The sequence below is a fragment of the Hyperolius riggenbachi genome, chromosome 3, assembly GCF_040937935.1.
Source record: "Hyperolius riggenbachi isolate aHypRig1 chromosome 3, aHypRig1.pri, whole genome shotgun sequence".
Classification (NCBI taxonomy): domain Eukaryota; kingdom Metazoa; phylum Chordata; class Amphibia; order Anura; family Hyperoliidae; genus Hyperolius; species Hyperolius riggenbachi.
In genome coordinates this window covers 111,880,214-111,893,306 of record NC_090648.1, presented here as the reverse complement: position 1 = coordinate 111,893,306, position 13,093 = coordinate 111,880,214, and the positions used below count along the sequence as shown (strand labels likewise).

General features: G+C 44.4%; 1 protein-coding gene across 1 annotated transcript in view; it reads right to left on the bottom strand.

The window, feature by feature from the left end:
- Nucleotides 1-9,584, bottom strand: part of NFU1 (NFU1 iron-sulfur cluster scaffold) — an 83,352-nt gene extending 73,768 nt beyond the window's left edge. Inside the window, exons 1-2 of the mRNA XM_068274804.1 lie at nt 9,504-9,584; nt 1,357-1,463 (exon numbers count right to left, since the gene is read on the bottom strand). Of these exons, the coding sequence (XP_068130905.1) occupies nt 1,357-1,463; nt 9,504-9,556 (160 nt within the window). The 5' untranslated portion in view covers nt 9,557-9,584. The remainder of the gene's footprint in view (nt 1-1,356; nt 1,464-9,503) is intronic.
- Between the last annotated feature and the right edge of the window lie 3,509 nt (nt 9,585-13,093).

The following is a 13,093-nucleotide window of genomic DNA, read 5'->3' as shown; positions in this document are numbered from 1 at the left end:
TACTGCACTTGCAGCAGTAGGAGGTTGGCTGTGGAACTGTGCAGAGGAGAGACACAATTGTCAGTGGCATGAGGAGAGGTGGGAGGATACTCAAACCAGCATTGCTTCTGCCTGTTGTCCTTTGCATGGGGCGGGGGGGGGGGGGGGGGGGGAGGGATTCAGACCCCAAGAAGTGCTTCCCTGGTTAGTGTAGTTAAAGCGAACCAAGCACCATTTTTAGCACCCAGGGCATCTCAATAGCACATGAAAAATGTATGCCAATACTATGTCTTATTATTAAAATAAACTTCCACTTTACCTTTTATTTTATATTCAAAGTCGTTTTATTAGCCTAATTCAGCAGGCCTGCTCATCTGTCCCCGGCCAAAGAGATTTCAGGAAGCCAATTGTTTTATTGTAGTCATTACTAAGAACTAAATAATACCTTTTCATCAACAAAGAGGGGTTGGTAATTAGGACAGTTTCTTCAAAGAGATTATCTAGAGCACAGGTGTCGAACTCCAGGCCTGGAGGGCCAGATCCATGCCAGTTTTTAGGGTGGACTGAGAAAAACAGGAATGTGTTCTACCTGATGGTCCACACCGTTCCCAATTCAGACCCATCAATTAATCTGAGCTGTGTCAAAAATGTGTGAGGACCTCGGCCTTCGAAGTTACTGAAGTGTAGGGAAGACGTGCATAGTGTTGGGAGTATAAATAAATGTGATATTTTATGAGACACTGCTGTGGTCTTTTCTATGGGCGAGGTAAATCCTTCAGTACCCCGTTTTTAAACGGCTTTTAGTAATTTTATCCTGTTTTGGCACCTCTGTAATTTACATACTACTACATATCCACTTGGTGGATGGGTGTGACCACCCCTCTTTTTTTTCCTGTCTACGGAGAGCAACATCTTAACCTGAGTAGGGAAAGGTTTATTCTCCCCACTGGCGCATATAGTGGTTGCACGTGGTGGCAACCCACACTTGTGAGTACAACACTGTTTCTTTGGTTCTATCCATTGTACCACCAATAATACACAATTGGGGCTCTTGGTTTCCTTTTTGTTTTTCTATAAATAAGGACTGTGAGAAGGGGAGGGGGAACACGGCAGCTTCTATGCCAGGAGAAATTCCAGTGGAAGAAAAGGTTCTCAGTTCCCTTTAAGATGAGGGGTGTAATGAACATACGCGCTGTGCACATTAGTGCAGTATATCTACATCCTGGAGGCTCCAGAAAGGACTCCATATCCCTCTTACTTCAGGTTCCCTTCCAATATGGTTTTCACCACACAAAGCATAGATAGATAGATAGATAGATAGATAGATAGATAGATAGATAGATAGATAGATAGATAGATAGATAGATAGATAGTTACCTTGGTTACTGAGTACTTTGAAAGGCGGTTGGTGTTTCCTTGCAGCAAATGGGTACAATGCCTGTGTTACCGTTGAATAATGTTCACTTCTTGCGTTGTGATGAAACCTAATATATGAAAAAGGGTTACGGTGAGCCACTGCAAAGAACCCAACTGAACATTAAAGGTGTATCTTAACTGGTTCCGGATAGGACGTAGATTACAACACTCATCGCCGCACGGTTTCTCCACTCCCCCGCCACAGAACACTCACCCTGCCATCTATATGACGGCAGAGCTGTGACCCATTCAGGAGCCGATTTAATTGGCTCCTGTCCCTGTCATCACTGTAAGCCAATCCCATTAGCTTACATTGATTGACAGCGTCAGGAGCCAATGAAAGAGTCTCCTGACCAGTGCACGGTGCTCTGCCGTCAAAGGGACGACAGAGAAAGCGACCTGCGGTGGGGATAGAACGGCATGACCGACGTGGGCAAGGGATGATTGCAGCGATTCGTCGGTAAGAGCAGTTTTACCGTGCCAGCAGTCTCTAGTCCTTAAGGGGGCAGAGACTGCTGGTACAGAAGTAGTTAACTTTCCCTAAGAAAGAAAAGCAAATCCTATCAATCATCATCTCAGTCAATCTATCGTTTCTTTATAATACACACTGCATTACACTGATTTCTCAAACCCTTTTAAGGACAACTGTAGTGAGAAGAATATGGTAGCTGCCATATTTATTTCCTTATAACAATACCAGGTGCCTGGCTGCCCTGCTGATCTACAGTATTTGACTGCAGAATTGTCTGAATAACACCAGAAAGAAGCATGTAGCCAATCTTGTCAGATACACCTGATCTGCTGCATGCTTTTTTAGGGTCTATGGCTAAAAGTATTTGGGGCAGAGCATCAGCAGGATAGCCAGGCAACTGGTATTGCTTAAAAGGAAATAACTATGGCAGCCTCCATATCCCATTCGCTTCAGTTGTCCTTTAAAGCCCCTCTATGTTTTACAATGAGATGATCCATTGAGGTGGGCACTCTCACACTCAGAGAGATTACTCTCAAAAATGGATACTCATCCCAGCATCCTTACGCATGTGAGCATCCTTCCATCCTGCGGAAACTATGTGTTAACTGCACTAAACTCAGCAAAGTTGTAGGTAGAGAATATTTGCTCTGAGCAGTCTTTTTATGGATCAATGAGACAGAAAGGGGAGAGTTCTGAGTTTCTTTTACTCAACCAGGGATAAGCAAATTATTATTATTATTATTATATGAATATTAATATTGATATATATAAAGTGCCAACGAGGGCTACGTAAGCAGTACAAAAGTCATCCTACTCCTCAACTGGATGCGGTGTAAAGGAGGCGCCCTAGGACTAGTATAGCAGCATTAAGATATTACTATATGAAAGGAGGTAGCTTACCTCTGTCACGAACTGATAATATGTATAAAAAGATTCTTTATTTCTGAAAGGCAGGTTTAATTGTAAACAACAAGATTCATGGGTCTTAGGCGGCTTCCTCAGGTCAATAACAACAGATACACCAAAAATTGACCCGAGGAAGCGGGCTGAGACCCGCGAAACATGTTGCCTACAATTAAACCTGCCTTTTAAAAATAAAGAATCTTTTTATAAATATTAGGAGTTCATGACAGAGGTAAGCTACCTCCTTTCATATAGTAATATCTTAATGCTGCTATACATGTCCTAGGGTGCCTCCTTTACACCACATCCAGTTGTTACAGTACACCTCCTAGTGAGGTGAGAATCCTCTGATATTTGCAGTCGCATGTAGATAGAGAGGAACACGTAAGGAGAGCGACCGCCCAGTTCCAGAAGGATCCGGGATACCGAGCGGGGACGGTTTACTCCCGCATATGGTGGTTGCAGGACGGCAACCCAATCTTGTGAATATAATCTCTCACAGATTTTTAGCCCTCTCATAATAACGATACTGCACCATCAAGGCTCCTGTCTTCCCTCATTCCACAGGTTAAGGGACTCCCAATAGCATTGAGGGAACATTCCGGTTTCCTCCTCAGTTTATGAAACCACCGATTCGGACTCCAGGTACCCAAAATTGCTCCAACTCCTCAGTCTAATGCCTAGTACACACCATGCCATTTCCCATTAGATAGATAGGTTGATAGATAATTTCCAACAGATGCGATCGGATTTCCGATTGTTTTTCTGATCACTTCTATGGAAATCGATCAGAAAAACGATTGGTAATCAAATCAGACCTGTTGGAAATTATCTATTCGATCCATCTATCTGATGGGAAATTGCATGGTGTGTACCAGGCTTAATACTTACCAGGAGTACAAAAATCATCCAACTCCTCAGTTTATGAAACCTACCGACTCCGACTCCAGGTACCCAAATTGCTTTGACTCCTCGACTCCGACTCCACAGTCCTAATGCCAACATATTCTATGGTACTCTGCAGAGTACTTAGGTTGGATTTACACAGAATCAGTTGCAATCAGCTATACTGCAATACAAAACAGACAAACGATGGGAAGGAATTTTCCTCATTCCCTATGGGTCAGTTTACATCTATCTATTATAACACAGATGTAAACTGAGCTATAGGTAAACATGGAAAATTACTAGACTATTTTATCACCTCCATGTAGTAGGAGCGCTTATCTACACAACTTTTGGCCCTCATACTACACGGAAATGGTAAAATTGGAGTGTCATAGGCCAGTCAAAATTCTATGTGTGTACACCCTTAGGATGTTTACACACTAAGACGTTACAGGCGCACGCACAGCAATGTAACAAAAGTGGGCTGTTCACACAGCCCACGTTGCGTTACATGTAACGCTGCACGTTCTGCCGAAAGTGCAGCATGCTACGGCTTTACAGCGGCTATAGCCGCATTAGACTGTTTGCACATGCTCAGTGGGGGGCGGACAGGAGGCGGGGAGATGCAGCTACAGTAGCCACGCACATGGCTACTTAATATTCACTGCACTGGCGGCCGCTGATTGGCCGGCGAGACCACGTGATGCGGAGTGTCTCGCTCCGCATCACGTGGTCTCGCCGCCCAATCAGCGCCACTCTGGGAGACCTTATACGGATAGAGCCGCCTAACGCGGCTCACTCTACCGTCCTCTCCCGCACCACCATCCGTTGTGTTAGGTGCACGCTATGCGACCTTAACACACGTCTTGGTGTGCAAGTAGCCTTAAAGTGACACTGAAGCCAAAAACACACTTATGATATAATGAATTGTATGTGTAGTACGGATAATTCATAGAACATTAGTAGCAAAGAAAACAGTCTCATATTTTTATTTTCAGTTATATAGTTTTTGGGTTTTTTTTTACAACATTGCATCATTTTGTTATATTTGCAGTTTACACATTACACTCTGTTTTACACTATGAAAGAGTATATTGTTTTAGAAAAGGACTTGTATAGCCGATGCAATCTCAAAACTACAAAAAAATTCTTGTAGAAAAAACTTTATTGACACATATACAAAAAAGGTATATCAAAAAGATAAAAGCAGTTCTTCAATAATGAACAATATATCCTCATAGAGCCAAGAACACAGAAACGACATCTGATTTGACTTGGTAAATAGTTGTAGTTTTACGGGTATTTTAATTTACCAAGTCAAATCAGATGTCGTTTCTGTGTTCTTGGCTCTATGAGGATATATTGTTCATTATTGAAGAACTGCTTTTATCTTTTTGATATACCTTTTTTGTATATGTGTCAATAACGTTTTTTCTATAAGGAATTTTTTGTAGTTTTAAGATTGCATCGGCTATACAAGTCCTTTTCTAAAACAATACACTGGTCATGGTGGGCAAGGTGGACTGCCCTTAAAGAGGACTGTGTTTTGATCCTTCACAATATAAAGGATCTAACCCAAAGATATTTCTTAAATTTTACACTATGAAAGAGAGCAGAGCTAGTGACCCCTTGAACTTTATTGCAGTAAAATCTTAACCTCCTTGCCGGTCTAATTCCCGCCGGCAAGGAGGCAGCGCTGAACTTTTTTTTAATTTTTTTTTTTTAAATCATGTAGCGAGCCCAGGGCTCGCTACATGATAGCCGCTGAGCGGAGGCATCCCCCCACCCACTCCGATCGCCTTCAGAGTAAGCAGGACATCCCGTTCAGAACGGGATTTCCTGCAGGGCTTCCCCGGTCACCACGGCGATGATCAAATGTTACAAGCAGCTAGCAAAGTGCTAGCTGCATGTAACAAAAAAAATGTATGCAAATCGGCCCAGCGGGGCCTGAGAAATCCTCCTGCGCAGGTTACCCCGAGCTGAGCTCGGAATAACCGGCAAGGAGGTTAAACAAACAAGAAACAGTAAGAGAAGTGCTTCAGAAAACAGCACTCTAGGCGACCCAAGCTCTTTTGCATAAATAACAACTGAATATTCTTAAAGAGAACCCGAGGTGGAGTTCTGACAATGCAATCCACATACAGAGGCTGGGTCTGCCTATACTGCCCAGCCTCTGTTGCTATTTCAATCCCCCCTAAGCCCCCCCTGTGCTCTGCGATCACCCATAAATCACAGCCGCGCTGCTGACACGCAGTGTGTCACAGCGGGCTGTGTTTACCTCTGTAGTGTCAGTCTGCAGCTCCTCCCGCCTCCTGCATAGCTCCGTTCCCCGTCCGCGTCCCTTCCCTCCCCGCTGATTGGAGGGAAAAGTGACAGTACAGATGTAAACACAGCCCGCACAGCGCGGGTTTTATTTATGGGGGATTGCAGAGCGCAGGGGGAACTTAGGGGGGGATTGAAATAGCAACAGAGGCTGGGCAGTATAGGCAGACCCAGCCTCTGTACGTGGATTGCATTGTCAGAACCCCGCCTCGGATTCTCTTTAAAGCAGTAGGATTAGCCATACTATGCCAGGGAAAAAAAACACATATATAAGTAAATAAATACTTGATCTACTTACATAACACATGTATTATACTGTCCACGTTTTGATTTCAGTGAATTTTATATAGTAAATGACGAGAATTCGGTTCCTGGTGAGGGCCATGTCTTTTGCCCACAGTTAAGGCTAACTCGTGATGTCATTTCTGCCCTTTACTTATTTTGTTGTCTCCTCCAATTGCTGAGTCACCTCAGCCTTGCTTGTAAACACAAGTGAGTAGGGGATTAGGTTTCAGATAAGAAACTAAGCAGGGAAATAAAGGGAAGAGGAGGAATATATTATAGATAAAAAGAACCCCCAGCATGCAATTATTTGGCACCGACTACTAAAGGGCCAGTGCTCCTAAGGTATGTGATAACTCCAAATCATAACAGCAGAAAAAGTTTTGAAAGTTTTGAATGCAGGATTAGCATCTTTATCACTTAACCACCCTGGCGTTCTATTAAGATCGCCAGGGCGGCTGCGGGAGGGTTTTTTTTAAATAAAAAAAAAACTATTTCATGCAGCCAACTGAAAGTTGGCTGCATGAAAGCCCACTAGATGGCGCTCCGGAGGCGTTCTTCCGATCGCCTCCGGCAGCCAGAAGTAACACGGAAGGCCGCAATGAGCAGCCTTCCGTGTTTGGCTTCTCCTGTCGCCATGGCGACGAGCGGAGTGACGTCATGGACGTCAGCCGACGTCCTGACGTCAGCCGCCTCCGATCCAGCCCTTAGCGCTGGCCGGGACTATTTGTTCCGGCTGCGCAGGGCTCAGGCGGCTGGGGGGACCCTCTTTCGCCGCTGCCGCAGAGCGGCGGCGATCGGGCAGCACACGCGGCTGGCAAAGTGCCGGCTGCGTGTGCTGCTTTTTATTTGAGCAAAATCGGCCCAGCAGGGCCTGAGCGGCAGCCATCGGCGGTGATGGACGAGCTGAGCTTGTCCATACCGCTAAGATGGTTAATACACTCAGACCAGTTGCTGTTGAAATTTGATTTTTATGGTGACAATACCGCTTTAAAGCTTCCTGTATTGCAATCAATATGAGACTCCTATCTGTGCTACTAATGTTCTATTTATTAGCTGTACTACACATACAAATCACTATAGCATAAGTTTATTTTCACTTCAGATTCCCTTCAAAGAGAGCCTGAGGTGGGCTCAAAAAATAAAATAAAAGTAGGCTACCTGATCCACGGATCAAGTAGCCACAAAAACCACCGCTCCCGTGGGACGCAATGGCCTACTTTCACTTGCGTGACCTATAGGCAGGGCTGTGGAGTCGGTACAAAAATCCACCGACTCAGACTCCTCAGTTTAGGATTCCACCAACTCAGACTCCTCTAATTTGCATATTACAATCTTGTTGATTCAAAGTATGTAATATGAAATTCGTCTCTTAACTGCCAACGGTTAGGAATTTTAAAAGACAACTGAAGTGAGAAGGATATGTGGACTGCCATATGTATTCCCTTTAGTCATAGACTAAAACTAGTCCTTGGTAAGAGTACTTGTAGAAGGTACAGACCGGAACAAAGAACATCTATCAGGCCGTAGGCAATGTAACTGTGGGTACATGTAAGAGTGATGTGCAGGTACTCTGCAGGGGAATGAGGCTATTCTTCCTCTAATACACATTCTTCATGCACAATCTGAACAAGGTTTATGGGTGACAGACAACACCTCTCTGTTCAATGTGCACAACATTCTCAGTGGATTCCCTGCAGCTCTGTGGGGAGTGCATATGTAGAGTATAGTACTACTGTGTACCAAAGTAAACCTGAGACAGATGAAATCCTCCAGCCCCCTTCAGGCTAATCAGTCCCTCGCTGTCCTCCGCCACCTGGATCTTCTGCTATGGGTCCAGGTACTTGAGACAGTCGGGCGTAGTGCGCATGCATACACTCCGCCGCTGGGAGCATACTACACCTGCGTAGCACCATTGCGCAGGTGCAGAAAGCTCCTGGCTGTGAGAGCGGCACGTGGCTGGACTGTGCTGACTGGCTGAATTACCGGGACTCATAGCAGAAGATCGAGGTGGTGAAGGAGGACAGAGATTGACTGATTGGCCTGAAGGAGGCTGGAGGAAGCCCCAGGTATGTATAAAACTTTTCTTTTCATCTGTCTCAGGTACCCTTTAATCTGTAGTCACCAAAACAAAACAAAACCAAACCAAATTTTAACAACGTATCAAATTATTTGAGTTCATGAGCAAAAAGAGTGCGTACATTTGCATAAACCAGCATTATTATTTCCATCTCATTGACCATCTCTATTAGTGACACAGCTACAGATCAGGCTTTATACTTACAGCATAGATGTTATTTAGTATATATAAGAGATTCCTGTGTACACATCATATATACTGTACAGTTGCAATCAGATCTGTATATCTGACTTTAAAAATACGGGGACTGCTTTATTGAAGCAGCACAAGTAACTAATTTTGATTGCTTTATTTCATTTTTGTGGGCTAAGCACAGCTATTACTGTATATATAAATTATTTATGATGACTATTATCTGAGAAATAGAAAATTTTATAAGTTTTAAACAGGGAATTCCTCTCCTTCATTTTTACCAACGAGATAGTGACAAATATTGTCGCTAATTTCGAGGGGCTATAGTGCGGTGGTGGTAGGGGGGTGGCATCTGGGCAACACAGAGGCATCTATCGGATCAAATCTCTCCACATAGTGCCTCCCCATCTGTATGGCACAGCCTGACTGTATAATGTAGGGCATGCCTCAATTTTTATTACCTGGAAATCTTAAATGCTATAAAATACATCTGTCACCTGAGATAATTAATTAAAATCATATTGGGTCACAGTCTGCCCAGCAGCCTCTGACATGCATAATCAGCTGAACTGTAAATGCTACCTTTTGAAAAAGCTAGGGAAGAACATAGCAGTAAGCAAAAACGCAGGGTGCTACCAATTGCCCAGAGTAATTTGAGGTGCAGGAGACAGAATGACTGTAACATATCAAACTGTCAAATAAAACAATCACGCCTGATCAATTTGCCTGTCAAAGGTCTAATGTTTGCATGACTTTTTACTTTTAAATAACAATGTATAACGTCTTCCAAATCTGCCGTGCCCCCCGGGCTGTCACTGACAAAACTTCTCTCACTTTCAGCCCCTAAGAGTGGGGACACAGTCAGCAGCAATACCCGGCAGAAGCTTTAACACGTTTTGCTGGAACTAACACCGTTGGCTGGAAATGAACTTTCACCTTCACAGACAGAGAAGGTGCGCGATCGCCTACCTCCCAAACTGCTTGGCTGCGCAGCACAGCAACCTTCTCAAGGGTGCCGCCATGTTTGTTGTGATCCGTGCTGAGGCCCCCGACACGTCACTGCGAGAGGCTGCCCGTCTGAACGCCTGTATGCTGCTGGAGAATTGCTGTACAATCTTCCCCATGCAGCATGACATGTACACGAATAATAATGATAGGGACACTGGTGTTCCATTATTTTAATATATTAAAATCCCTTCCTCCACCATCACCACCACACAAAGAGAAAAAACAAGATATGACCATTGTTTTTAATACATGGGTCAGAAATACCGAAACAAGCAATACTTTAATTTATTTAATTACTTAACTGAGACATTCTAGATGAAGTTTGACTGATAAGCTCAATAAAACAAGGCCTCATTCACACCTAAATCGCAAACGCAAGCATTTTGCATTTTTGTGCATTCTCTCCCCCTCCCGGTGCTCCACTTTTCTAAGCACTTTTCCAGAGCGGTTTTGTAATTGACTCCCTGACGCAAGTCAGGAAGTGAACTCTTTGACCCGTAAAAGAATAAATACAATGTATTTATTCTTAAAAACGCTCACAAAATCACTGCACAAAGTGATTTTGTGAGCGTTTGCGTTTTTCCTATACCTTCCATTGAGGCAAAATTGCCTCAAAAATGGCACAGGCACTGCTTTGCTGAACGCACAGCGCACGAACAGCGATGATATAAACCTTCTCATGGAGATTCATTGCACTAGCGTTTTGTGGGCAATTTTAAAAATCACCTGCGCTTGAAAAAAGGCCAGAAACGCCCCTAGTGTGAACGAGCCCTCACATTGGGGATGGAAAAATGGTAGCGTTTTGCCACAGTGATTTATTTCACGTGTATTTTTCACTGTATATTCTTGCGATTTTTGAGTGATTGCGATTAGCGCTTTTTTTTACATTGCAATCACAAAAAAGCAATGCATGCACCGCGTTTGCCGCAAATCGCCATCTATTGCGGCAGTGAGATCACTGCCATATAGGTTACATTACACTAGCATTTTAAAAAGTGCTAGCGATCGCCGGCGATTAGTGATAAACAACCGCTAATTCCTCCAGTGTAAATGGGCCCTTACAGGGGATGTCAGCTTGGGCCCTTTCCCACAGACTGCTCAACTGCATGCCTGTCGTGTAGGTCACCCCCACATCTCCCGTGTTGTGGTCTAGGTGTGCCCTAGATTGTTGTTGTCCCCTAAACGTTATAACGTATCGATTTAGTGCCATCACAGTAGCATCGCATTGTGAATGCACAATAGAACAGTCTCCAAAATAGCTGATAAAAACAGCTGGATTCAGAGACGTGCAGTTGCCCTATGGTATTGCGATGACCTACCTGGAAGCTCAGAGAAGCATTACACCATAGTGCACATTTACTTTTGTACTGCAGCAAGCAATAGCCGAGACAGCAGGATGTGGGACATCACTCGGCTAATTCTTTCTGCAACAGTAATGTAGTCAAATCGCAGCGTTTACTAGCATTGTGCAAGTCATTTTGACGTGTGGTGGTGTTACCACAGCAAGCTTTAGGAGTTGAGGTTATTGGCATATTTTTTTACATTAATTGTAACTATGGGTAGGGGAGCAGAGAGAGTTGGAGGAAATATCACAATTTCTGTTTTGTTCATGTTAACTTTGAATACATGGGATGACATGAATGCAGAAACAGCAAACAAACATTCAGGGACTCAAGCTAATAGTGTAGAGAGGTCAGGATCTGAGAAACAGATTTCAGAATCATCAGCGTAGAGGTGGTACTGGAGTGGACACCAAAAGAGTGTATTAATTGTCCCAGGCCATGAGAATAAATGGAGAAGAGGTCCTAGAATGGAGCCTTGTGGTACACCAACAGATAGCACAGGCATGGGCAAACTCAGCCCTTCAGCTGTTACGGAACTACAAGTCCCACAATGCCTTTATGAGTCATGACTGTGGCTGTCAGACTCCTGCAACGCATTGTGGGACTTGTAGTTCTTTAACAGCTAGAGGGCCAAGTTTGCCCATGCCTGAGATAGCAGATGCAGAGAGGAGTTAGTTTTGGAATAGGAGACAGTGAAAGAGCGTCCAGACAGGTAAGAGCGAATCCAAATATGTGGTAGGTCAGGGGTTCTCAAACTGGGTGGCGCAGCACCCTGGTGTGCCTTGAGCACCTCTCAGGGGTGCCTCAGCATGCATCCCCATCCTTTGTATAATGCCATCAGGTAATGCAACCGGACATTGATATACAATGCAGCTGCATTACCTGCCAGTTAACCTTTTGTCTCGTTACTAACTGCAGTCCCCATGTGGGGAAATGTCTATGTGCTCTACAAGGATGACTCTTTATCCCTATGTGCATTCAGGAGGACTGCATAATTGGGGGGGAGGGGGTGTCACTGACTATTAGGAGGGGGGGGGGGTTGCTGCCGAGGGGGGGGGGGGGGCAGTCATTGACTACCTGGAGGGAGGATGCTGCCTAATAATCATCACTAGATACATGGAAGGGGTGCTACTTAAGAGTCATAACGGTATTGGTAGTTGCTTTTGCTGAGTGGTGCTTTAAAAAAATATCAAACCCATCAAGGACGCCCTCACCCAAAAAAGTTTGAGAACCACTGCGCTAGGCCCTTGACACCCAGTTACGAGAGTGTCTGGAGAAGCAGAGAGTGATCAACAGTGGCATGGCATGGAAGTGGCATGGAACGCATGGAGGTATGTCTGTGTTCTTGCTTTCCGCTGCTGCCACCTATTAATACTGGAGGGAAGTGCTGAGGGGAGAGCCCAAGGTGAGTGAGGGGGGGAAGTGGCCACCTCCCTGCCAATGTAGATGGCCAATGCTCTCCCCTCATGCTGCGACCCCTCCTGCCCCCCAAAACGGCCCTGGGTGGGCCCCAAAGGGACCTGGGCCCCCACACGGCTGCATGGCTTGCAGCCCCTAATGTTACGCCACTGCCTGCAACTTAGACTGTGTTTTAGATTTTGGCCCCTTACATGAATAAGTTTGACAGCAATGGTCTACTCTAAACCATATGCTGTAATGGCAGCCTCAACTTTAGAGGTAAATCCCACACTGACCATCCAAGTATCCACTATTACCAGCAAACAATCTCGCTGCATAGTGACTTGTTTCCAGGCAATGGGATATTCCTCCAAGTTGGCGAATCTCTTATGCAAGTCACAAGATGACAGGCTCCCCATTCACAAAGAAAAGGAGCAGAATGACACCTGTGGCTACGTTGTAGTGTATTGTAGCTACTAAGGTTAGGTTATAGATAGATGTCGGTAAATCCTGCAGTTGAACCCCAGGCTCACAAGGTAAAATGAGAGACCAGGGCCATATACAATTACATTTTTCACCTGATAATTTTCATCTTCTCTTTAAAACTTTACACATTTTAAAATTGACAAAGTACCCAAAGGTTGGTGAAAAGGTACTATCAAATTTATTTTGAGTATTTTCTTGCTTGCTGGTGGCTTAAAAGGCATTTTATGACAAGTTGTGAAAATATCACCTTGGAGAAAACTAAGGGGAAAAAGTGAATTGCATATGGGCCCAGGAGCCTGATGGTGCAGTATTGTTTAGTGTAGA